This window comes from Odontesthes bonariensis, chromosome 4, assembly GCF_027942865.1.
Source record: "Odontesthes bonariensis isolate fOdoBon6 chromosome 4, fOdoBon6.hap1, whole genome shotgun sequence".
Taxonomy (NCBI): Eukaryota; Metazoa; Chordata; class Actinopteri; order Atheriniformes; family Atherinopsidae; genus Odontesthes; species Odontesthes bonariensis.
This window is the reverse complement of record NC_134509.1, coordinates 16,742,602-16,770,106: the sequence shown is the minus strand read 5'-3', so window position 1 is coordinate 16,770,106 and position 27,505 is coordinate 16,742,602. Positions and strand designations below refer to the sequence as shown.

At 43.6% G+C, this 27,505-nt stretch overlaps 1 protein-coding gene across 1 annotated transcript in view; it reads right to left on the bottom strand.

The window, feature by feature from the left end:
• The window catches only part of mtnr1aa (melatonin receptor 1A a), a 50,033-nt gene extending 28,991 nt beyond the window's left edge, over positions 1–21,042 (bottom strand). Inside the window, exon 1 of the mRNA XM_075463235.1 lies at positions 20,585–21,042. Coding sequence (XP_075319350.1) covers positions 20,585–20,768 — 184 coding nt within the window. The 5' untranslated portion in view covers positions 20,769–21,042. The remainder of the gene's footprint in view (positions 1–20,584) is intronic.
• Positions 21,043–27,505: the final 6,463 nt, after the last annotated feature.

Sequence of the window (27,505 nt, the reverse complement as noted above, 5' to 3'; positions counted from 1 at the left end):
TTATCGGGCGATATAAAAAATATCGCCGTTAATCTATTCTCAAAGTTGGGTTGGGAACTGGGTCAAAATAGGTCGCCTAAGCAAACTGTGATGACTTTTACCTTGATATTTTAGCTTGGGTGTGGGCTGATGTACTTTGTCTGCCGTTAGGTGTGATTAAAACAGAAGAACGCCACTTTGCAGAAGCCTGTGCTAGGCAGTTTATGGAAGTCGCTAATCTGTGGGGGATAGTTGACAAAATCTGCTCTGTTGGAACAGACAGCGCTCCTAATATGGTGGCCGCAGGGAGGATACTGCGCGTGTGGCGCAACAGAGACGCACTGCACACAACGCTATCTCAACAGCAGCACCACCTGGCCCTCCCAACAAGTGCTGAATATGAGAAGTTGGCGAAGCTAGAGAAACTGCTGGAGCCATGTATGTGAATAAGCTGGTCTGCCCTAATGCTGCGTGTACACCAAGAGCGACCTACGCTACCTGGTAGCTTGAGAATTTGCTTTGGTAGCTTTGGTTGCTTGTGACGTCACATTTAGAATGTTCAATTCTTAAAGGCCCCGCGGCTGTGCAGCACCCCCGCGAGAAAAAAACATGAGGAAAGAGAGGGCAGGAACACGAATAAATGTTTTGTTATTTACAATTTGTTATACAAGATATACATCACGTTACAAATGATGTAAAACTACATTAGGTGCACCTGAGAAGAGCAGGAATAGCAGAGGCAGCTGTGAAAAAGAAACTAAATTCGAAATAAAGTCCGAAATAAAACTTAATTGCAGTGAGAAAGGTATGCGTGGGGTTACTACACTATTGTATTGAAGCACTCGACGCGACAATTGCAACAGTCTCAGGATTAAACGACTATTGTTTGGATAGGAACTAAAGTTTACACGTCTGTTTCCGCGAACCCCGCGGATTGCCGGACCCCTGAATGAGCCATTTTAATCTAGATTAATCTAGATTAATTTCAAGATTTCAGTGAGATTAATCTAGATTAAAAAAAATAATCTATTCCCACCACTAATTTTATTATAAAGCCACGAAACCATCCCTTTACGAGTCGGGTTCAATAATAGGATGGTTTCCAACAATGTACACTCTGATAGGGAAACTTAGCCTGAAAAGTGAGACCGAATAAAGTTTCTGGCTTGCAAATATCTAAAAAAATGTGATTTAGGTAAACCATATTTGTTGCTAAGTTCCTCAAAGGATGCCAAATTCTTCTCTATGAAAAGGTCCTTAAAATGAATAAGCCCCCTCCGGTGCCACTCTAGGAACACCCCATCCTGAACAGATGGTTTAAAAAAATGGTTAAGTGCGATTGGACTTAAGAGGGAAAAATCATGGAGTTCAAAGTGTTTCCTAAACTGGCCCCATATTTTCAGCGAGTGTTTCACCACAGGGTTTGAAATAAGGTTAAGTGTAGTAAGTGAAAGTGGGGAACAGAGCACTGCCGGGATGGATATATTGTTGCCGCTGCGCAGCTCCATATCCACCCAGTCGGGGCAGCCGTCCAGGTTATGGTAGAAATACCAAAACACTAAACATCTAAGGTTGGCGGCCCAGTAATAAGACCGGAAGTTGGGGAATGCAAACCCCCCCTGATGTTTAGGTTTTTGAAGTTGTAATTTATTAAGCCTTGGGCGTTTACCCTGCCAAATGAAGGATAAAAAAATGGAGTCCAGCTCATTAAAAAAAGTGTTAGGAATAAAAATAGGCAATCCCTGAAAGAGGTATAAAAATTTGGGTAGTATATTCATCTTAATTGAATTGATACGTCCCACAAGGGACATGGAAAGGGGCATCCACTTTTTGAAATAACTGATGGTAGAACAGTTTTGAGTCTACGGGCAAGAATTTTGGCTAAAATTTTGGCATCTGTGTTTAGGAGAGAGATAGGTCTATATGAATGTGCATTCCTCTGGATCTTTGCCCTTTTTTGCAATAAGTGTGATACCAGCTTCGTAAAATGACTGAGGGAGGGATCCGTGTTTAAAACAATCGGTAAGGGTGGAGCTGAGCTGCACAGAGAGCAATTCTGAAAATTGTTTGAAGAATTCTGAGGGGAGACCATTCGGACCCGGGCATTTGCCAGATTGCATTGAGGCTATTGCTAGGGAGATTTCGGACTGGGAGATGGGTTCATCTAATTTGTTCTTAAGTTCTAGTGAAACTGCAGGAATGTGAAGTTTAGCTAGAAAGTCATCAGTCATGTTAGAATTGGTTTGTGATTGGGAGCTGTAAAGCTCCTCATAGAAGTCCCTAAATGCATCATTAATTTGTCCATGATCTATGACTATACTGCCATCTTGTTTTCGAATTCTAGAAATAGTTTGCCTTGCCCTGGAGCCTTTGAGCAAATTTGCTAATAGTTTGTCGGATTTGTCGCCATGCACATAAAATTTGGCTTTGTTGTGTAAAAGCAGACGTTCAGCCGAATGCGTTGTCAATAGGTCAAGCCTTGTTTTAAGTTCAACACGCCTTTTGAACAGTTCAGGACACTGATTGAGAGCATATTTTACATCTACCTCTTTGATTTGCTGAATTAGGTTGTTCTGTTCATAGGTGGACTGTTTTTTAATTTTTGCTGAGTAGGCAATAATCTGCCCTCTGATGTAGGCCTTAAAGGTATCCCATACAACAAGGCTGGAGGTCTCTTGGGAAGAGTTAGTAGCAAAAAAGAAACGTATCTCATCTTGGATAAACTTTACAAAGTTTTCATCCGACAGCAGGGTTGAATTGAAACGCCATTGTCCAGTTCTTAGGGGGAAGTGAGGAAGGGACAGGGACAGAGTGAGTGGGGCATGATCAGAGATAACTATGCTTTGATAATCACAGAAACGTATCTGTTGCAGCCATTTAGTATCTGTAATAAAATAATCGATTCTTGAATAGGTTTTGTGTACATGTGAGAAGTATGAGTACCCCCTCTTGTCGGGGTTTAAGGTACGCCACACATCACACAGTCCATATTCAGATAAAAAGGTTTGAATGACTGATGCAGACTTGCTTATGACATTACTTTTAAGGGATGAGCGGTCTAATGTTGGGTCCAGCCAACAGTTGAAATCGCCCCCTAGAACCAGTGAGTATATATTGAGGTCAGGTAGGGAAGAAAATAGTTGTTTAAAAAAATTCTCATCATCTATATTAGGAGCGTAAACATTCACCAGGGCGACCAGAGTGCCGTGCAGTTTTCCACTCACTATAATAAACCTGCCATGTTTATCAGCCACCACATTCTCGGCCTCAAACGAAGTATTCTGGCTAATCAATATGGAGACCCCTCGTGCCTTAGTCTGAAAATGGGAGTGAAAACATTGTCCCCTCCAGCATGCCAGGAGACGACCCCCGTCCGAGCTCCTGATGTGGGTCTCCTGCAGAAACGCCACATCTGTATTAAATCGTTTAATATGGGAAAAAACCTTCCTTCTCTTCACTAGGTGGTTTAAACCTTTGACATTCCAACTTAAAAAATTTAAATGCCGACTCATAATTTCAGAGTTTGTGCGTTAGCTTTACTTTGATGGGTACGATAGCAGTGTGGCCATGACCTTACCCTCCCCACAAAAATCCCCCCCAAACATAAACAGCTGCCAAACAAAAAAAAAACAACAATGTGGCAGCAAGCTCTTCAAAATTAACATTCTTAGAGATCTAATCCTTCCAGTAACTAACAATTTGGAGTCAGAAAAACATAACTAACCTATAGCAAACTAACCACTGCTCCTAGTGGGCATGGAGTAGGTGTAGACCCCCCACAGTAAAATAGATTTTTAAACCATACTTTACTAGCCTTCACGAACACTATAGAAAAATAGTAATGTAATGCAATTTAAAGCAACCACAAGGGATAGCCTGGAGAGAGGCTCCAGATAGTGTTGGGACAAAACATACAAGTAATAATGGAGCTATTCTTCCATACATAAAGTCCAAATACCAACCAAGAGGATGGCTAGAATAAGTCAGTTAGAAATAAGGTAATATGACAACCGGCTATATTCACAGTACCTGCTGCGCCCTGAGGAAAAGCAGCCCCCCTGTGTTTCTGGAGTGAGCCCTCGGTAGAACGTTGCTCCTTTATTGGTCTTCCTGTGGTTTTGGAAGCCTTTTGATGAACTGTTGAGCCTCCTCCACCGAACCGAAAAGTTTTTTGGCACCGCTGGATTGCGTAATGCGAAGACGGGCTGGGAAGAGAAGAGCCGGCTTCAAGCCCCGCTTGTAAAGCTCCGCCATGATGTCCTCCACACGTTGGGCCAGGACATCTGGGCTGTAGTCCTCCACAATACGAATAGACACACCTTTATAGTCGAGCTTTCCTCTCTTCCTGGCTTCTCGAATGATGAGGTCCTTGGTCAGGTATCGATGCAGGCGAAGGATCACCGGGCGAGGTGGACGACCCACATCTTTCCCAAATAGTTCGCAGAGAAGGTTGGAGAAAAAGTGAGTAGGGCGCCCACTTTCAGTGTCTTCGGGCAGACCGAGGATGCGGATGTTCTGTCGTCTGCTGCGGCTCTCCAGGTCCGTCACTTTGTCTTTTAGCTTGTCGTTGTTTTCACGGAGAGCAGCACACGAGTCTTCGAGGTAAGCCACTCGCTGGCCCAGATCCTCTGTTGCGAGCTCTAAAGAGGAGACTCGCTCTGCCTGTTCCTCCAGGGCCTGCCGCACCTGGTCCAGCTTGGAGCTAAGCATGTTGATCGAAGATTTGAACTCAGATTTCAGATCCTCCCCATGCTGCTGAAGCAGTTCGGTGATAGCCTCTAGCGTTAAGCTAGCGTCCTCCTTCTTACTTCCTTTCGCACTCCTACCGGCCATCACTAGTGGGTAGATAATTAAAGCACTAGCCAAGATGTTTTTGTATTGATGGGTGGCGTAAAAATAGCTATCTGTGGGGTGAATTTAGTTAAAAGGCTGAATTTTTCCGGAGCAGTCCGTTGCTATGTCTACCCTCTCCACATGGCAAACCGGAAGTCTCGTAAAGAATTAAATGGTCAATTTTAAGATTTACATTGTACACACAGCGACCCAGTTACTTTTAGAGTTGGGCGCTTGCGAACGATTCCCGGGAACCAAACAATTTCTAAAGAGAAACAAATCACTTTTTTTAAAAATCACCACTAAAATGCTCACTAGTACCAACAAATCTCCATCCTCTCATTGGTGCCGAGACCAGAAATACAGGGTGATTCTGCCTGAGAGTAATGTGTTAGATATCCACAAGTGTCTAAAGTTCATTTCTCATTCACGCCCACATAATAATGGAAGAAAGGAAAACTCTCCTATGTGTAATATTGCCTATTACCTTTTTCATACTGTTCACCTCTGCTTTAGTCTGTGAACAGCAACCGCAACGAAACAAAAGCACCTTATCTGCATTTGAATTGCATCCAGTTAACATTTGAATTCAGGAGGCATTAGGCTGACTGCAGAGTCAGCAAATACTCTTTTAATAAATGTCCCAAAACAGTTACATCATACACATCGAGTCAAATCCTCCACTACCGCTGTGCAATATTTTCCCATAAAATGTGATCAGATTATAACTCCATAATGTTGCATGCCACACATTCTAATATTCGCAGAGAAAATTAGGCCTAGACCGGGTCACTGAGCACTGAGCAGCATGCGCATCTCACTTCCGACTGCCTAATTCCTTATTGCTTTTGGAACACAGCCAAAGTATGCTGGAAGGAGCCCAAACGATGTGTGACTATATCTGAGAGTGTGACAAAATACTCTCATTTTGACGATTATCACTGAGAGCATGTTTATGGGTCATTAAAGTGTAGCATACTGTGCCTTAGAAATCTCACTGACTAATCTCCTGCTCATTAGAGGGAAGACTCAACTAATTACTTCAGAAACCTGACAGGTCACAGAGAAATGTGTCATAATCTGCCTCTTGAGAGTTGGTGTACATCTCTGGGCTGCTAACTATGTCTTATATCTTCAGAAGATGGCTACTTTCAAATGAGTCCTTTTTCACAGCTCTACCGGTAAGACAAAGCACAACGATCAGCGACGCGTGTCCACTGTCAGATCCTCAAACGAAAGTGCATGTTGAGTTGAGCGATTTCAATAAATAGAAAACAGAGACAAAGACAAACTAAACTGGACTAGCACCAAATAGCAATCCTAATTGGTGATTAGACTGAATTAAACGGATAAGTGACTGCCTTTTCAAACGTGCAGTTGATGAGAGGATTGGTGTTTTGATATCAAAATACCTCCATTATGTGAAGGACAATGTCTATGTATAAGAAGTGTTGCAATTTCCACGTGGTGGAACTGACATGTATGAAAATGACTTTAAATCAAAGTCTGGAATGTGCACTTTAATCACATCTGAATTGCTTTGATTTAGAATTTGACAGCGAGGAGATGTGACTTAGTCGCAAACATTATGGAAGTCACTGCAGATTGTTGAAGCACATAGATCCCGTGATAAAGATCACAAATCTATAGATTTACTCAGCTGCTGGCCTGAAACCAGATGGTAATGTTGACCGTTACACTACCTTTCCAGCTTTATCTTTACATCGCCCTCTTGACCAATCGAGGCTTTAAAGTCATTTTAAGTAAACACACAGCAACATAGCTGCAAGTTTACCGTGGTAGACCTCGGCTGTATGTCAGCCTCTCCTCTAACCTCTTGCTTCCAATTATTCCCCATTCATCTAATCACTGCATGAAGGCAACCCTTTCATTAAGTCTCCCATTTGTCTTTGATTCAAAAGTGACACTTTTCCTTCATTGTCTCAATCAAATATCCTCATTCTCTGCTCTGCTCCAGCCTCAACCTAGTCATGTATTCAGTCTGGATCCGTACCGAAACTTTGCTCAAGTTTTTCAATAAGCCATTCCTCGTCGCTTTAAAGGGACACTATGTAATATAGTAAGTCATTTATTAGCTCAAATCAACATATTCATTCATAAATTAGTCCTCATTGGTGTAAAATTATCTCTGTCAAAAATCTCACTTATCCTCCTGAGTGAAGAATAACTTGTCTGTATCTACATAGAGCAGGCAAGCTCTATGGAGGCTGCCATGTCCTTCCGCTCTATGAAAAACGACGAAGTGCCGAGAGGGACATAAAGCACTTCGAACCGCGTTTTCCCCACCAGGCCTACAAGCAGAAATGACGTCATTTTGACGTCACGTCCGCCAAATGGCTTATTACTGGCGCTAATGGTAAATAGATTTTATCTCGTAAATTATCCCACTAATAATGCATTGATTGTTACCAAACTTCTGCCGTAGTATACATAGGCTCTTAACTCACAAAACGAGGCATTAGAAAGTTTGGAAGTTTACCGGGAGTTTATTTAAAAGAACACTTTCCAGATTGCAACTACACACTGCTGCTAACGCTACCGCTGCGTCGACGTCACTTCCAGTAACTCCCGGAATATGACTAATTGCATTGCTTGCACACCAAAGGCTATGTCAACTTATGTTATCTGACATATTGTCTATCATCTGTATTTATAGTGTTATTTGTATGGACCTTGAGTCTGAATATATAGCTTCTTGAATCTTGACACATACCGCCTGCCGTAGTTCAAGAAGTTGCAATGCACATTTGAAAACGTGAGGCGCTAGAGAGCAAATTCATTTGACTTTGCAAAATAAAATTGCACCACTAGATGGGGGAAGAAATTACATAGTGTCCATTTAAACATAATTTGGCTCTTCAAAATATCCGTCACAGCAAACAGCTTCACAACTACATCCATATATCACATGCTGCCACTTGACCAATAGTTGCTAACTATTTTCTTAATGTTCTCATCGAAGGCATTATTCTTCAACCGAGAAAATGCTGTTTTGTGTCACAATTAGGGATGGACAATGATCTCAGACTTTTACAATAGTCACATCAGTTGAACAGTTTATATGACAATGCTATGGAGCTAGACAGACAAGTCAGTCAGCTTAGAGCAGGGGACACTTGTTAAAATTCTAGCCCTCAAAACAAGTAAGTGAGTTGTAGCTTATCACACAGTCCAGGAAACTCCACCCAAGAAATATGACACAACATAACACATGATGTAATTTTCCATATTAAAACATCCCACACAGTGCAAACTTTTTGTGATAAACTCCTGGAGCGGCACAGGCAAGCTGTTAAAACATCCTTACCACGCCCTGATGATTCAAAAAGTTGGTCCGGCTTGTGAGTGAGTTTGTTTTAATATCTGATTTCATCTGTGGAAGAGATGAAGTGACGGGTCGGCTACATTTACACGTCGATAACGTCACGGCCACACACACACACACACACACACACACACACACACGCTAACGTGTTGTCAGCAAAAAGGTTCCTCACCTCAAGTTAATAAAAAGAAAAAAAAGGTAAATGCATATAAATAGAGAAGAACGACTGAGCAAGAGCATGCGGTACACTTGTTCATGTGAGACACTGTTAAACCAAAAAACAACAGCTCTTTTAGCCACAGCACTGGGAGCAAAAGGTAACCAAACTCAATCAACAACAATCATCCATCTGGACAAGTAACACTGGTACCGATAAGCAGCTGGCTGCGTGGCAAACAGGAGGGGATGTTCACAAAGAGTACTGGCAAAAAATGCATGCAGTCTGTACAGGCTGGCGAGTGAAATAAACAGCAGTTCATTCACTGTTGGATTTTATCTGTACAAAATAACGGTAAAGTAACCACGAGAACCTAATTTCGAGGTTTCTTTGTGTTTGTAATATCTTGTAACCTGGTGCAGTTTATTCGTTTTTTCACGCTTTTATTATGATCGCACAACCTAAATTTCCCGGAAAGAAAAGTCACCCAAATGTTTGTGCATGCTGCCAACTACAACAGTTATAAAAAAAAAATGTTTTAAAAGTTGGAATGGGCAGGTCAGACTGTCATGGTTTAAGCCGTGATCTGTTTTCCCAACTGACCCTGAATGCATGATGTATCTTCTGCCTGATCTCCTGATTGTTTGCACCTGGTCTGCAGCCTATAAAGCTCTCAGTTTCTCAGTTTGTCTGCAGTCCTTACGCAGCTTTCAAGCCTCTGTTTCTCAGCATAATTCTCCTGCCTGCTTGTTTTTGACCTGGACTGTTTTTTGACCCTGACTTTTGGATCCTGCATTACGAATTGGAAACCTGGATTTTGGATTTTGGATTCTGGACCAAGGATTTTGGATTCTGGATTTAGGAAGTCGGCTTCTGGACTGTCTCACTCCTCCCGTCGCCAAGAGGATTTTGCTGTTTGTGCCCTGCTTCACCTCACCTGTTCTCAGGCTCCACCATAGCTTTCCGCAGTGGACAAGGTTTCCCTGGGCTGAGCAGTTACTCCCTGAGTTTGTTCCTAAAAATAAAGACTGTTCTACCTTTTCCTTGGGTTGTGTCTTTCTGGGTCCATTCTGTGTTGGAACGGGTCACTACACAGGCTGCCTATTCCGAATGGAATCGGCCAAGAAAATTAAATTTGGAGCATGGACAGTTTCTATTTGCGTGTCTGACCAAGTAACAAATATCATATAAAATGTTCAATCCTTTCAGGTGTTAATGGACCTCTGAGACTACCTTTCTGCCCAAAACATGCCTGTGTGGTGTTTGTTCGGGCAGCAAAATATGGCTAATGATAGCTTTCAAAGAATATGTGACCTCTAGTGGCCGTGTATTGGCCACAAGAGCAACTGCACGTGAAGGGTAAAAATGGCATCAATGACTGTATGTACAAAGCATGCTTTTTACTCATATCACACAAAAGCCCCTGGTGGAGCCCCCCCCAACTGTCCTCTTATACCCTCTTCTAAATACTTTAGAATGACATCTGCTCTGATGTGGAAATGCCCATATGAGTTGTGCTTCCCTTCTGTCGCTTGTAGGGCTGAGACTCTTCAAGATGCCATTGTGTACTAGAGGGTTATGAACATGTATGACTTGTTTCAGTTGGAGGGCATGTCGGAACTTCCTGTGTCCAGTATTTTAGTTGAGGTTGCTTAAGCTTCAGTTGAACTCTCTCTCTCACACACACACGCACACGCACACACACACACATACACACACGCACACACATAAAAAAAAACCCAGTATGTTCTTTTGTCTTTGTGCAATGAGTTAAGAGTTTTCTTGTCTGCTGTACTTTCACTAAGTCTAAATCAGTTGCTGTGAATGGAGAGCATTTCTAGCAGCTGCTGTGACATGGCGCAAAAGTTCACCTAAGGGTCCTGAGGGGAATCAGGACGCATCTTGTACAAATGAAAGAAGCATATGTGTATCTCTGAACAACAAATGTTTCCCGAGTTACCTTCTGAGCAATATGAGTCGTGACGGCCTGGACTCTCTGTAAATACTGACGCTTGGGTTCGAAACATCAGATGAGCGTACTGAACTAAAAACTTTCTATTTGGGTCATGGCTTTGTCTGAAATATGTCACTAATTTACACAGACAAGCATGACCCCCCCCCTCCCCCGACCCCATGAGCATAACGCCCTCGTGTCTTTGTTTTGCACTTTGTGAAATTGTGATTTCTTTTAATGGCGCAATCATCTGGAGTGTGTTTGTGAGTTAGTGTCGTGTGACGAACCCACAGAGAGCGTGAGATAAGGCTGCATGAAGCGGCGCTCCCAAAGATAAATGAAATTGCATTCACGTGTCTGCCATAATGACCATTCTTATGAAAATGTGCACGTTTTCTTCTCTTTTCCATCAATGCCCATTTTTAACAATCACACACTCTGACGCACGCGGGAAGCCGGGAGCTGCTGAGTCTGTCCATAGTCTCCCACATTGGACCAGCACTGGTGAACCAAGTGCTTCATATCCAAGGGCACCTTGAACACAGACTTCTCTTTTTCTCTTTTCTGATTCTCTCAAACATGATTGAGACTTTTTTTTCCCCCTTTATCCGCAAGCATCTCTAACCTCTTAGCTCCCTCATGTATGCATGTGTAATCAAATAGTTAAAACTACTGTAGCCGCTCTACAGTATGTATGTGTTATGCATAGTTCCCCTTGAATGCACATTAGGCTTTACTTGATCTCACTGCCCTAAGCCCCCAATGTGCGTCATCCCGAGCTCTATCAAGCCGAAAGACGTTTTCACTGTATTATATTGTAAATGTTTAAAAATAGCACCAGGAAACATGAAAGAGGGTGGGGGTGTTAGAATGGTGTTGTTTGGGGGGGGGGGGGGGGGGTTGTAAATGGCTGCAAACGTGCTTTCTTGTAGTATTAATTGACTTGTGATGTCATTCTTTTGAAGTGAACAAATGCTCTTCTCTGTGAGAGTGAAAGTGAAAAGGAACATGCGCAGGGGGTCGTGACCAGATGCCAAACACTTGTTCTTGCTAAGTCCGACCACGTCAAGCTGGTCAATGTTTCACACTTGCAAAAAGCTTTAATTCACTTTGTCCAGTGGGCCATTATGTGATCCGGAATCCACGGGGTTTGCGTGAAAAACATCTTATTGCCTGACTGGCTTGATGGAGAACGCTATTGGCAGAATTCCTCTACAGGTATGCAGTCTGACAACATAACATCCTTACAGAACAGTGGGGGTGTTGGATCAAAGTGATGCAAACAGACAGGGCGTCATGGAATATGAAGCCCGGAAGGTTAAATACATGTGAAAAGAGAAAGAGAACCACGCGGGCGCACGTGCGAGGAAAAGTACAGCTTGGGAAGAGGATGAGTACAACTGATGGGAGGTGCAAGACTTCGGAGATATGGGGTGTGACATGATATGCACCAGAGAAAAACAGACGTGTTCTCTTTGTCAAAAAGAACAAAGGGGATCTATTTCTTTTTTTTTTTTTTTTTAACTCCAAACAATCTTCAGCGTTGACAAAAAGATAATTCTCCGGTTCTCCAGTCAACATATCAACATGAGTCATTTAAAGCCATCGTTTGAATTTGCAGACTTTCAACAGATACATTCATAAAGCCTGCCAGCTGCCCATGGTTCAGCTGCAGACGAGGGAAACGCAAGTATTTGAGAATATAGCTGCCAGTCGAGTATTTTTGTTTCGGTGTGCTGTGCGGTCTGAGCTGACGGGGTAATTTACTGTCTTGTCTCTCATACCGCAACAACGTGCTCGAAGGGTTATTAAGTACTACAGATCTCAGAAGAGGCAGACCCTGGGGTGGGATGGAGTGGAGTGGAGTGCACCCCCCCCCCCTCTGAAATCATCCACTGGAATAGAGGTGTATGTAATTGTATGGAAAAGGAGCTGTTATACTGTCTCTTTCTGTTGTTTTGACAAAAGCCTGTCACAGACATTTTATCAAGGCCTCAGGAAATCTTGTGAGAAAGGAGCATAACATGTTTTCCTTTAACCAGACAATCTTTTCCTTAAGAAACATTGTGTTTAGACTAGGGGTGGGAGAAATTTCCGATTCCTTAGATGCATCGCTATGCGGACGTGGACGATTCCGAATCGCTTCACAAGCTGCTGCGACGGATCCGGTGGAAGCACAGTCATTGATTAGAATTTAAAGGTATCAGCTCCCCTGCCGTGCTGGAGCGCAGACGCAACACACACACATCCGGTGGAATTTAAGGGTTAACTCGATTCCACCCGACATAACTTTCCAGATTGCACACATTTCCATTAGTTTAATAAAATGTCATGGAAATTAATTCAACTTTTGTTTCTTATTATAAATGCACTGTTTTTCAAAATTGCAAGTTATGAATGCTTATTCAGTGAGACAAAAAGAAATGTTGTGAAAAAGTGCAGCAATAAATCAATAAACTAATCAACAATCGTTTTATAATCGAATCGTAGCCTCTGAATCGTAATTGTAAGCGAATCGTGAGGTGCCCAAAGAACTCTCAACAGTGGAGAGACCAAGTTTAGGTTGTTCTGTGAACTAAAACCCTGTCTTTCCCTGCGGAAGCGCTCTCTCCTTGTCCTCAGTCATTTTCGAGATCTTCTTGATACTCAGGATCCAACGAATAAAGCGAGAGATTACATTCGAATGCCCCATTCAAATAGTCATGAAAGGCCTGTATAAATTTGCAATGGCTGAATTCAAAATGCATTGATTCGGACCAAAAGCTTCATAAAAATCCATTTTATTTCAGTATTTCTGCAAACAAACAGAAACAAAGAAAACAAGGCGCGTAACCTCTTTACAGAGGTAAAAATCGGCCAAATAATTCATCTACGGCTGGAGGAAATAAGAGAAAAGTCTGAGGCTATCCTTGTAGCCATTCTTACCATTATGTTGTCAGATATATGACCCTACACTCGGATCTGATAACAGTCTGAGCCTATCAACTGTAAATATAAGCCTTCACTTTGCTGCAGTACAGTGCCCCGTGCTATTATAGTGGAGGTGAGAAGTCAGTTCTTGCTTAATATGGGTAAAATTGAAAGGCTTTTGTCAATATTACCGAACCAAAACACCAAGAGAAAAACGATTGTTCTGGTTGACAAATAATTTCACGCTTTAGGTCAGCTGAGCGACGGTTTGAGTGGCGAGTTCCCGCGATGCCAGCTTAATGTCTGTTGGCACACACGAGGTGGGACCGTTTCGCTTCCCATACTTCCCTCCTCGCTGGCTCAGAGGTGAGTTGGCAGTGGATCAGCTTCGACCCCCAATTTGGCCACTGCATTTCCACGAGATGTGATGCGCAACAAACGCCAGGCATCGATCGCTGAAAAGAGGCTAATGACTGATAATGTTCCAGCTATTTATAGAAGGTCTGTCAACTCATGCGTTCATTTTTCTGATGTGCTTTCTCTCACGTCCCACTCACGTTCACTAATCCTGCACTAAAGGGGTGAATCTCTGGTTCCTCAGGGCTGCAGCAGTAGGTACCGAAAAGCTGCGCAGTTCAGCCAGCCGGCCCTACTGAACTTTGGTCAAATGTACAATTTTGAGTAACAGATAACTGCTGGAGAGAAATTTTAAATTGATGTATTCTATCAAATGATGCCCTGCTCTAAAAAATGATCCGCAGGGCGGCTGAAAAACTTGTGTCAGTCACAGTGGGTTTAATGAGTGCTTCCTTGGTTAAATCTTTCATTCTCGGGTGATCCTGGAAACAGGCCTAAGCACACCTGCCGAGACCTCAAAAATCCAGTCACGTAAAAGAAAAACAGACTTTTTTGCCAGGCGGGTGTCCGATGACGGTTGAAAAAACTAGGAACAAACTAACATGACTTTTGGAAATTCAGTGTCTTGTAAAAGCCTGATTGGGATGACACACACCTTCTGGTCTGGTCTTTAACTCTTCTATCATGTACTGTTGTGTTCTCTCTCGCACCCCCTCCCCCTGCTGTCTCTGAGAACTGAAGGCAGCGGCAAACTGGTCAAACAAGGTTGGGTTCCGGGACACACGGGAGCACTAAGACATGCTGCTAATGCTGACTGTGACTTATCACGTGCAGCCTCCAGGCGAGCTACCGGGCACTTCTTCTTCCCTTGGTCCTGGCTGACAGCAGGGCAGGAGGGGCATCAACTAATCTATAGCAGGGAGTTAAGTGCCATGACTAAAAGAAAGAGATCCTTATCCCCTGACACTCAATGTTCATTTATTCAGCGTGGGCAAACTATAAATTAATTGCAAAGTCATGAACTGCTGGCTTTTGTGGGCCCTTAATCAGCGTGTGCTTTTCACCCGCTGGGCCGTTTCATCGCTGCTCCTGTAATGTTAAGCTGCTTCACTAAAGACTCTGATGTTTGTCACAGCCATCACCACAGAAAATGCCAAACCCCTGTGAGCAGCAATGACTTCTGCGCCCGTCACATATCTGCTCGTGCACCGTGAGCATCATAGGAAACGGAGAGCCAACAGTGGACCTAAAGTATATTGTTTTTGCACTGTGCTACCTTTTAATTCTCTCCACGAATCCGTGGTATAAAGAAGATTCTCAGGATATCAAATTCAAAAACCAATATTTACTGATGTGCTGCACGAAATATGCCACTGCTCAGAAACGCTGTTTGTTTTATCAGAAAATATAATCAAATTCTTCTTTTGGCTTACCAGACGTACCACTTAAGCCGATTTGAGCCCATTCTCTTACTTGCGATTTTTTTTCACTCACCGAAGCTCCTTCAAGAACCAAAAATCCGTGCGGACCACTTGAACTCGGCCTATATTTTGCAAAGAGCTGAAAGTGCTTCATACATAATGAAGAAACTTCAGAGATCTCCTGCATACATACAGATTTAAGGCTCGAACCGGATTTTTTTTTTTTGCCAGATTATCACATTTCGAATACCACCTATAGCACGTATGCACGTATGTTTCGGCAGAAGCCTCTCAGAGTGTATATGCTCCACAGTCACGGCACCACCGCAGACACTGACTTTCATTTTGAGCAGTATTATCTTGGGATTCACGCATTTTACTGTCCCTGCATATATGTGTTACGTGTTGTTGCCCGTGCAAACGCAATATTTCGTGTTTGAAGCTTTCAGACGGCACAACAATCAACTTTAACGGACGGACAAATTATTGTCCTCTGCAGCCGCAAAGAGTTCTTAACATTATTCTCTAAAATGGAGCTTGACAGAAGAATAAACCAGCTGCAGTGTTTTTTGACAACCCGGACCAGTTCAACAGGACTGCGCCTCAAAGGGGGGTCCATACCAGCTCTCCATGGCAGAACAGAAGTATTAGAGAATGAAATTGTCAGTCTAGGGATCACTTTGCTGTGTGTGTGTGTGCGTGTGTGTGTGTGTGTGTGCAGGCGTCAGCTCTCTTGATTTTTAACTGTATTCTCTGTCATAACACAATAATGTGCTTCAGAGTTAACTCCTACCAAAGTAGGCAGACCCTGTGGTAGAGGCGGGGGTGGAGTCTGGTGGGTCATTCCATGCTCTTAAAAAAAAGCCGCTTTTAATAGAGATGTAAAGACACGGATTAAAAAAAGGAGCATCGGCACTGTCTCTCTGGGCTATTTTGACCAAAGCATGCCACTGGCATTTTACAAAGGCCCCAGGAATTAGTGTAAACTTATTTTAAAAGAAGGGCAACTTATGTCCCCTTTAAAAGCAAGGTAGAATCAATCCTGTAATCCCTAACCTTTAGAGGTAGTTTAGGCTCCTCTAAATTTGACTTCTTTGACGTTACAGTTTGGAAAACAAGTGCTTTGATCCCAGGGCAGCGGAATGAACCGTGAAGGCAAAATTATTTTCACACCTAACAACAAATCATGACTCAACTTCCAACCCGCAGTTCCTGTACCTCAGTCATTGGAGGTGGAACTGAAGCCCCGCAAGACAGAGTGGACTCAGCAGGGTTCACGAAAGACGAGTCTTTGTCATCGAAGGCAGAAGGAACACTTGATCCGGTCACCTGATATCAGTGCTACTAGCAGAAGAGACATCGGGCAGTGTCGCCTTACATAGCCCGCCGCCTTTTCAAACCCTCCTCTCAGTCGTGAGCTTTAACATCAAGACTTTACCCTTCAGCGCCTTCTGTACTTGGGTTTGTTTGGCCAGGCGGGGGAGTGTGTTGTTTGGGAGGGAACAACAGGCAGTAAACACAACCAATCAAGCAGCAAGAAGTGAGGATGATTCAAGCACAGCATGCACTGAGAAAACTGTGTTGTGGGGAAATCAGACTGAGCGTGCCTTCACTTTGAAAAAAGAACGACGCAAGTGGCGTAAAGATCTTTCCATTTGGATGTAGCTCAGCAAAGAACAACAAATTCAGATGCGCAGAGACGCATCCGACCCTGAACAAAAACAGACTGAACCAAAGGCTCACAGTTTCTCACACAGCAAATCTGAAAATAAAACAGGAAGCTGCCTGCGACATCAACATCCAATGTATACCATCCACAGACGGGGATTTGTTTTCTTTTCATCGTCATTGCTCCATTAAGCTCCACGCTGCGGAGCCAATTTCCATTTGCAATCTTCCTACAAAGCCCACGGATATTTAGAAACCCAAAACGCTCGTTTAAATTAGAAACACGTGCAAAAGCCACTTGATGCGGCATTAATGGCGCAAAATATGCATTGCGCTGAGACTGGCATTAACTTTAAGTGATGCTAGAGGTGAAATGTCATTCTGTCGGCACACAGCCAAGTCACGCAACACTGAATGATGGTAAACACAGCGTCACGCTCCAAAACAAACACCTGCTCCGGTGCGGAGCTCTCGGTTTGTTTTGCAGCCGCAGAGCTCGGCACATGGAGGCTTTTCTCTGTCTGTCACCTCAGATTGTGAACGGCACAGCAGACGCGACGCTGCTCAACTCTCATGTGCTGCTGAATTTGTGAACTTTAGTGCCTCGCGCTGTGTATGAAGAAGACCACAATGTGACAGAGCGCCAGCCACCTTTACGTGGGGTTCGACGGCACGATTAAGCACGCGTACGGGTAAGCAGACGTGGTAAAAAGGGTCAATCGTAGAGAAAAGGGAGTTCAGGGCAGAGGTCAGTTTCAGCAGGTGTCTGTGTGAAAATGCCTCGTTGATATCTGCAACATCATGCAGAAGATCACAGACCCGACAGTGTTGGACAAAGAAACATCATGTTATTTGTTCTGATGACTTCTCCTCTCTGCCCGAAATTCAGATGGTTTCCAGCTGAAGAAAACATGAAAGCATTGATCCATCCTGCCTTGTGTGGGGGATGGATTTCATTGCAATTTCTGAGCCGTTAAGGATAAACTTAACATAGAAACACATAGGCCAACTTGGACATTTTGTCGCGAACCTTCATGTGAATCTTCCCAACGCTCCACATGCCACGAATCACGTTATCATCTCAAATGGGTTTCCGGAACACGGACACGGTTTCAGTGTAGCCACCGAGCCTCAGAAGTCCCCAGATGTCGATCCAATAAAGCGCGTTTGGGATGCGGAAGGAGAGGAGATTCACTTCCTGATGGTGTTTGACCCAAATTTGCTGCAACTTCACGATTCTGGATGTCAAAACAAGACCAGAATCTCCAGCCCGTATTTCCACATTCTGGACCAGGATTAATTAGGGATGGTTGTGAACAAGCAAGGTGTGACAAATAACACATTTACATATTCTCCACAAGCACATCACAAAAACCCTGACTCCTGTGTTTGGCTGTCACTCACTGACTCGGGCTGCCAACACGCCACACGCCGTGCCATTTTCTAACAAAGAAGTTCAAACGGTAACCCCTTCTCGCAGGTTGTTGGATCAGTTTACAGTCGTCTGTGAAATAAGAGATAATAACAGCAGCAACTCAGCCGTGCTGCCCACACGCCATGTGAGGAACAGGCCCGGCATGGTGGCATGTCAGCAACTGCACCCATTGAAAAGGTTGGGCTCTCTCAATGAGAAGCTGCATTTAATCACCTCGATTGCCCTGTTGACCCGATTTATTTTCGCCCTATAATGAAAATAGAAAATGTCTACATTTAAGATGATTTATTTTTTGAGCTGAGCTCACAGTAATGATTCTGCATCAAGCTGTGCAGCTCAAAGCGCTCGCTGTGTGTTGCTGGCTTCACGCTCGCTCCCTCACAGGTCATTTCATGCGTCGGCAGAGAGATCAGTGCCGCTGCTGCTGCTGCTTGCAATATGCGCCCAGGTTTCCTGCCAGGTTCTCCACTGAGTATTTTTCAATACTCGTGATTTCATCCCTCCCCTTCCTTGTCGGACCGCTGAGCAGCTTCTAACAACACTTGGCTACAGCCAAGAAAACGTATGTCTGTTTGCTTATCCACGGCTGAGACGTAGATCCTCGACAAAGGGGAAATTGAATTTATTATGGGTGGAAGAGGAGAGCGCTAAAATCCACTCCCGAGACTTTCGAGCGCTGGTTTGAAATATGTGGTCAAACAATCATGCGGGGCATCGAATTCCCCCAGTGTCTGCTGAAACCAATTTTGTTTTCGACTGGAAGCATGAATGGAAAAAATTTCTATCGATCAATATGTCTGCCAATCCACGCACAGTGCGTCGGGGGCTTTTTTGGATCAGACAATTGCTGGAGCCTTCATTTAGGCACGCATGTTTTCAGAACTTTGAATGGAAAGTAGGAAGTGTGCTCCAAAGGCATGAACTTTAGGAACTGTGTCGTTACGTTGCTGGCCTGATTAGTATTCGTGGCCAGTTTTTGCTCAGCATAATTGGGCTTAGGGAATCCCCCCCCTTAATCACTCCCTTTTGATCCTCAAATATCCAACTCTTCTTAAGGATGGTAGGCTATGACTTAAAAAGTAAAGCGAACGACAAAAGTGTTGAATGAGGAAATACTTTGAGGCAACTTTTAGCAGCATGCTTGGTTAAAATGCTGCCACCTCATTATGACCTCCTAACATGTTATTAGCCATAATGAACGAAAGACCCTCAATAGGGGGCAGTCTCCTGAATTTTACCCCCCTCTCCTCGTTTTGCACTTTGTTCCACAAATTACTACGTGGTACTCGCACACTCTTGTTTTCACACCCTCGGCCCCCCAATTCCACCTGAGAGGAGGCTGAGATGTGAGCAGCAGAATCGGGGGACAACCGGCCTGTTTCTGTCAGTGGTTGACCACAAGATATGGCCGCTTGCCCATCTTTGTGCAACCTATACTCACGGGAACTCTCTTATCAGTGTGATGGAAATTTGTTCTGACCCCTGACGTTTCTGCAGTGAAATGTCAGGAGTGCATTTAGCAAACCACCCGAACCACAACCCCCCCCCCCCCCACAATTATGACAACCAAGGTATGTGTTGCTGCCAGTCAGTGTGAGCACGACAGGAGCCTCTTGGGTTTTCTCAGTCGCTCTCTGTCCCCTGACTATTGAATGGTGAGCGTTTTACAGCCTCCACTGAGCCATGCGCACCCCGCCGTGTCAATCTAGTCCGACCACGAGGGCGCACGATTTAATCCACAGCCCGTGGCATAATTATGGCATAATGGCACGCATTGGGAAGCAGTGTAGAAGACGCGCGCGGGTGGGTGGGGGGGGTAAAAGTAACATCCGCGCCCTGATATCACTTCTCACGTTTTGTCAATCGTTATTAAATTGAGTATCCGGGTTGGAACTGGGGAAGCCTGGGAGGCATTGAGCTGAGCAGTGCCGGGGTGAGCGCTGGGCTTTCCCGGGTGGCTTCGGGCTGTCAGTAATCGCGATGATGTTTCTCTTCGCTTTGCTCTCCTCTGTGGCTTCTAGACATGCCAAGTTGCTGGGTGGGGGTCGGTGAAATTTCATCAGCTTCGAAAGCAGACGAGTGCAAGTGGATGTCAGTGGTAAATGTTCCTTAAACTCAGCCTCCGTGAGAACGCGGTACCAGTAAAAGAAAAGAAAAAAAAGTGCTATCGATAAGAAATAATATATTTGTGATATAATAAAAATGATGATGAACACCTATAATGCGCTGTAGGCTAAATAGGATTGATAACCCTAACCCTAACCCTAACAGATGAACAACCTTCAAAATGACGCTCAACATTCACTTTTCTCGCCCTCCGCGCGCACCAAACCGGCCTGCGAGACGAGTCTCTGTCTCATAAGGCAGGTGTGTTCGACACAAGTCTCTCACGCACAGTCGGCGTGCTACGGTTGTCACTTGGAAAACGCAGAGGAGTTTTTGTTTTGCTCCTGTCTCAGCTGAGTAATCACGCGCGCGCCGCTCCGGCGCCCCGCGCGCATACTTTCCCACACTTGCCACTCACCTGCATTCCTGAGCTTCTTGTTCCGATACACGGAGAAGATGACCAGGAGGTTGCCCAGGATGTCAACGACGGTGGTGAAGATGAGGAAGCACCCCAAAGTTGTGGTGACCCACGGCGGGCGGCTCGGGACCGTGTCACTGGGGTCTGGCGCGGAGCTGTTCAGGTGAGACTCATTTATGACCATTGTATTCAGTCGCTGAACTTTCCAAACTGAGTCAAATTCAACCTTCAGTGACTCCCCGTGAGCCCTAACGAGCGGATTTTGGAGACGCCGGGGGTTGGATACTACCTCCCGCGGGTTTCATGTTCATCCCCTCCACGCGCTCCTCTCCCTCCTCTCCTTGTTGATCCTCTCCCCCCGCGAAGACTTTACCAAGCTGCCATGGATCGGCCCCGGTTGCTTCTCCCGCTCTCTGCTCGCCGCGGTGTCACTTCTGCGCCCGTGTGCCATTCACTTTGTTGGTATGCGCGAGTGACAAGAAGCCGTCACTTCAGACTCGCGCAGCATGTGATCAAACAGACCGGAGTGGAGCGGTTTTAGTAGGAGGGAGAAACAGCGACACTGTGTGGCCGCGGTGGAGAACAGCAACTGAGTGGCTCCGAAAGCGTCCTACTTCCTCTCTCATTTACCGGGTGCGCGTTCATTCATGGCTCTGCGGTCTCACGCTCGCTTTATTTCAGAGGCCCATTCATGACTCTTTTCTGAAGGATCATTCATGTTTGACCTTCTTTTGTGAAGGAAGCTCGCATGTATGTGAGAGCAAACACAGCCTACATCACCGAATTCATTCCATTCTTTTAATTGTGTGAAATGTGGATATTCTTTATTCACAGTGTGACGGATGCTGTGTCCTCTTGTTTGTTTGTTCATTATTCTTATGTTTCTTCCACGTTTCCATCTGAAAAAAACATGTCTTATGTCTGATTTTTTTTATTTTTTTTTACCAAGATTATATGGAGTGTAAGAGAAGTGAGACATCACATGCAGTGCTCACTCACAATCACTTCTGGTATAATTTGATAATATATGGGCTATCTATACAAAGCGTAGCCATTATTATGGCTATTATTATGTCAGTTAATGATGGACAAAATAACCCCCCCATATACAAGCAGCTTCAACACACCATTCATGCGCTGCAGAAAATGACAGTTTGTCAAATTGAAGACGTGAATTCTGTCATCTAGGGCTTTGTTTTTCCCACTATTCCTTACATTATAGGATGTTTCACTGTATAATGCATGCCAATTTACCAGTTCGTTGACATCAGTTAATCATTGTTTGAAGCAAAATGGCAGAAGAGGCCTTCTCGAGTACGAAGCTGTTTGGCTTTTCTGAACATCAAGTGTTTGTTTGAACCTTTATTTAACGGAAAATGATGCAAGGTAAGAGATTTTTCTTTTTTTCTTACAGACCAACCAAAAGAAAATGTTAGGAAGAAGAAGACGTTTTTCTTGGTGCAACATCAAACATCAATTTTTTGAAACTGAGGATGTTGATTATTGGTGCTTTTTTTTTGTTGTTGTTTTTTTAAGAAACAGTGTTTCCGCCAGTCAACAGGCCTCAATTGCTGTTGTCCGATGTTCCTCCCTGATGAGGCTCCAGACATTTTCGGGAGGAGACAGAGCTGGACCGAAATGATTCCCCTTGCAGCCTACGACCATCCAAAATTCCCGTATATGCCTCTGAATCGGCAAGGCACGTCACCTTGCTCCTCCATACCGTTGCGGATGCTGATTTTTCCACGTTTTGCTGATAAAAGCCTGCTTCATCTCTGTCATCTTTGGCCCTAAAGCAGCTCTTCACCGGTGAAAACTAGAAGTGTGGACTCATCTTACCACGGAACCTGGGTCCACTCGTCTCGGACGTGCTTGTGCCCAGAGAGCTCAGCAAGGTTTCTGTTTTGTTTGTGCAGACGCTTTTCTTCTAGTGTAATCCGGTTTTAGGTTAAGTGTCTAGACGCAGCTGTGGTGGACGGTGATGATTCCATGCGGTCACAGTGACCATAGTAACATGTCTGTTTTGAAGGTCACGTGCATCCAACATTGGTTTCCCGCCTTTTCACGATCCTATGCACTCTAGATACTGAAAGACCAACATTTCCTTTCTTTTCCGCTTTATTTTTGTGTTTGTTTTGCCAACATTTAATCTTAGACTTGCTTCTATTTTCTAAATGAAATTAAGCTTGTCTCTGACGACACTGAAATGATTTGTTTTGCATGCGTGCATCTTGTCTATAAAAGCTCAGAATTACAGAGAATTAAGCTTTGGTTGCGTTTTGGGCTTTCAAACTTCCTAAATATCCTGAAAACCCCAACCAAACAAAACAGAGTTTGTGTATTCCAAAGTTATGAAAAACATGTTTATGACATAAATAGAAGCAAAATTATTGTATAAGTGGAAACCTTGTTCTGCTTTGTTCAGCTGGTGATCTGTCAGTGACCCACAAAACAGCAAAAGGCAAATAGTTATAGATGACTTAAATCCTTTAAGCTGATTTACCGCAACCATTATATTTGACCTGCACTCTGTAGTAGTGATGTCACAGTAAACAAATTCTTATTATTCAGCCATCTGCTTTTCAAAGGGGGTTGTGACAGTTGCTTCAGACAGTTTTCAGGCCCGTTCCCTTTTTGTCCACTTCAGTGTTGTTGATTTCTTTTACAAATGGATGAAACACGCCGTTTTCACCGACCGACGTGCGCTCAGCAAGCCAGAGCATGTTTTCAGAAGTTCTGCCAGATGAATTAAACATTAAACGAGTGCTGCACACTTCACTGGAGGCGAATATTGGCCAGGTGATGACCAGCGCTAGCAGTTCTGCCAAGATCAGAGAATATTTTCCTCACGCTTTCAGAAACTGAGTTTAGCTCAGTGCAACTGGGCTGTTCACTCGGAGTGGATTCTATCCTTACCGTAAAGGCTTCAATGATAGAGTTTTCCTTCCTCTTCTGCCTCTTCTTTGTTTTTCTGTGTGTGTTGCGTTTCTATTGTAAATATCTTGTTGAAACCAATCTCAGTCTGCCCAATGTCGGTATGGATTTAGTGCCTCACACTGGAGCAGTCATTTATATTAATCTGTATTCAGTAAGTCACTGCATATAACATGTTTTTTGATATTATGCATCCCTAGTTTCAAGTTTACCACTGCTCATTGTGAATAGAGGAGTAGATCAGGTTTGATTTGGTCAAAACGGGATTGTGTTCAGTGGCATTTATTTCCGAATGTTTATTTAATCTGTAACAAATTACTCCTCCTTAGACTCCCTGACAACACCGGCTCGGCCCCCATTTTTGTCCTCTGAATGGTTCATCATGTTGCTGATTTGCTTCGTGCATGCTAACGAATTGTTTGCTCCACCTCGTCTAAATTGTGGCCAGCATCTAGTTTGCGTACCGACTGCCTCCTTGTCATCCAGTGTGTTTGAGAAAAGCTGTTTCATTTTAATGTAAATAAAATCTATATTTTTGGTTTCAAGTTTTCAGTTCATTCTCAAACACATTTTGTCCCCTTCTTTTCATCGCAACTTCATCATGCAACAGCTAAGCAACAAATCGATTAACCACAATAGCCTCGGGTTTTCTTTTGAGCTCTTCCTCTGCTCTCCACCTCACAACACAATCTTTACCTCCACTCATTCGTCTCTTGATATTCCATTTTAGGTGAAACTGTTCTTCGCACTGAGCTGCCCGGCCAGCAGCATCATGAAGATGGAGAAATGAAAGATTGAATCTTTGTGTGTCATTTTACTGATAAGTAAGAAAAGAGAACAAGTGGGACATCTGCAGCTACTTTTTTTACTTGTTACTCTGAGCTACCTGAGATTCAAAACGAGAGATTTATAGAATATCAAAAAGTCATTTTTATTTTATGCTTGTAAAACTAACAATAAATGTTAGTTACTGTGATCAAATTTAGTATTACTCATTTAAAGTCAGAGACTGTGGGATTATGTGAGCCTTTGGTCACCACGAATACTGTGGAAACAAATTGCTTTTAGGGTTAGGGTTAGCTATTCATATTTCTCTCACCTTATTAAATAGAAAAATAAAAAAAGTGGTAGGCTAGAGGGAAGTAAGCTTCAGGTTTGTCCTTGTGGCTGGCAGAAAGTAACATCAGTTAGAGGCCTTGATATGCATCAGGGAAGAAAGAGATGTATGGTAAAGGAAGGGCAGTGTGGCCGCATCGATCAGTACTTTTTAAGTAGTCAATCGAGTAAGTCGGATGAAGTCCAGCGGCAGGTAGAAAACCACAGTCCGAAGGATATCAATAACACAGCTACGGAGGTGGAGGAGGAGGTTCTAAGAAGGGATGCAGCTGATACTGAGGTGAATAGGCCAGTTATAGAAAGAAATATGGAGCAGAAAGCTAGAGTTAAGAGGCCTAGGGTAAATAGCAACAAAGAATGGGAGGCAGTCAATAAAGATTTATCGATAATATTAGGTACGTTAGGAGGAAATGCAAGCAATAGGTTAGAGAAGATGGTAGATATAGTTTACTCCTATGGTGTAGAAAGATTTGGGGTGCAAGATAAAAAGAGAGTTGACAGTGTACATTTAAGTCTTAGACGGCAAAAAGAGATGGAGAAATTGGTTAAGGAAAGAAGAAATTTAAGAAAGCAGTGGAAAAGAGCTACAGAAGAAGAGAGAGAGGGAATTAATGTTTTGCAGGAAGAATTGAGAAGCAGGCGAGCAATACTCAGAAGGGCTGAATGTCTTAGGAAAAAGAGAAAGAAGAAAGAATATGTAAGGACTGCGTTTTACAGGGATCCGTTCAAGTTTGTTAAAGGGTTGTTTAACCAGGAAAAGGGAGGGCAGCTTAAGGCAACAAAGTCAGAGGTGGAAGAGTATCTAAGAAATACATATTCAGATCTTGAGCAGCGTAGAGTAGTAGGCCTTCCACCTGACATGCCACCATTAGGAGAGATAGCTCATAAGATGGATGTTAGACCACCTAGGTGGAAAGAGGTTGAGGAGGTAGTCAGTTGTGCAAAGGCTTTGTCGGGCCCAGGGCCAAATGGAGTCCCCTACCGGGTTTATAAAAGTGCACCTGATATCCCAAAGTTTTTGTGGAGGCAATTAAGAATAGTTTGGGAGAAACAGGTTATTCCTAGAGCATGGCGTAGGGCAGGAGGCGTTCTTATTCCAAAGGAGAAAGAGTCCTCGGACCTGAGTCAGTTCCGGATGATCTCTCTCCTAAATGTAGAGTGGAAGATTTTCTTTAGTTTAGTTGCACAGAGATTAGCTAGTTATTTAGAAAAGAATAGCTTGATAGATACTACTGTGCAGAAGGCAGGAATACCAGGTTTCGCAGGGTGTTTAGAGCACACTAGCATGATTTGGCATCAGATTCAGACAGCCAAGATTGAGAAAAAAGACTTGCATGTCATATTTCTGGATCTAGCAAATGCATTTGGTTCAGTCCCACATAGCCTTATTTGGAAAGCGTTTGAGTATTTTAGTGCCTGTAGTAGTGGTTAACTTAGTAAGAGCATATTTTCAGGATATTAGACTGTGCTTAAGTACAGCAGGTTTCACAACAGGTTGGCAGAGGCTAGAAATAGGCATTATGAGAGGGTGTACGATTTCTCCATTAGCATTTACAATGGCCATGGAGATAATTATTAGAGCTTCCAAGTGGGTTGTAGGAGGAGAGAGACGTCAGGATGGCATGCGCCTTATACCAATTATGGCCTACATGGATGATATGACGTTGGTGACTACAACAGTGCCATGTATGAAGAAAATACTTGAGAGACTTAACAAAAATCTAAAGTGGGCTGGTATGAAAATCAAACCTTCTAAGTCTAGAAGTATCTCAAGTAGAGGGAAATTAAGTGATAGAAAGTTTGTAATAGATGAAGAAAACATTCCAATAATTAGGGAAAAAGCAGTGAAGAGTTTAGGCAGGTGGTACCAGGCAGACATGAATGATGGAGAGCGGGCAGTGCAGTTTCGGAAAGATGTTGTTGAGGGACTGGATAGAATAGATAAATCAGAGCTTCCAGGAAAGTTGAAGCTGTGGTGTCTGCAGTTTGGATTGTTTCCTTGGTTGATGTGGCCACTGTCTGTGTATTAGATTCCATTATCTATTGCAGAAAAAATGGAACGATTAGTTCGTTTTTATATTAGGAAGTGGCTAGGTGTTCCTAGATGTTTAAGTACAGTGGCACTGTATGGGAAAGGCACACTCCAGCTCCCAGTATCTAGTCTAGTAGAGGAGTTTAAATGTACTAAAGTTAGGACAGAGCTCCTGTTAGCTGGGAGTAAAGATGTGGTAGTTAGTAAGGTGGTTCCAAACCCAACCAAGGGGAGGAAGTGGAAACCAAGAATGGCAGCTCAGGAGGCAGAAGCAACTCTTAGACATACAGAGATTGTGGGTAGAGTTCTCAACGGGTCGGGTCGGCCCGAAAAACCCGACGGGACCCGCGGGTTCGGGCCGGGTTCGGGTCGAAAATATAAGCAGATGACTCGGGTCGGGTCGGTCCTCGGGCTTAATCTTTTCCGCCCAGTGAAAAAAAAAAAAAAAAAAAGTAATAATAATCGCTGCTGTTTACCGAGAAGACGAGAAGTGACGCTTGATTTTCCGCAACTTTGTCATTTCTCTTGTTCTTTATTCTGAGACACTGGTCTTCAGTATCCTCAAGCTACGATGAACTTGATGAATTGGTCACAGATGAAGCAAACTGCAACATGAGGCCGAGGCTGTCCTTCTCCCAAAAACAACCCATTGGGTCATTTGTTCTGGTAGCCAACAATTACATTGAAAGTTTATGCCCAGACCGAGTAGTTTTGATTTCTAACTCTAAGCGAGTGATGTCATTGCCTAAACCCAACCAGGAAGTGAAAAAGTGTTTTGGTAAAGTGTTGCCATGTTATTGATTCGAAGTTGCCCAGAAGTGAAAAAACACTTGTCTCCT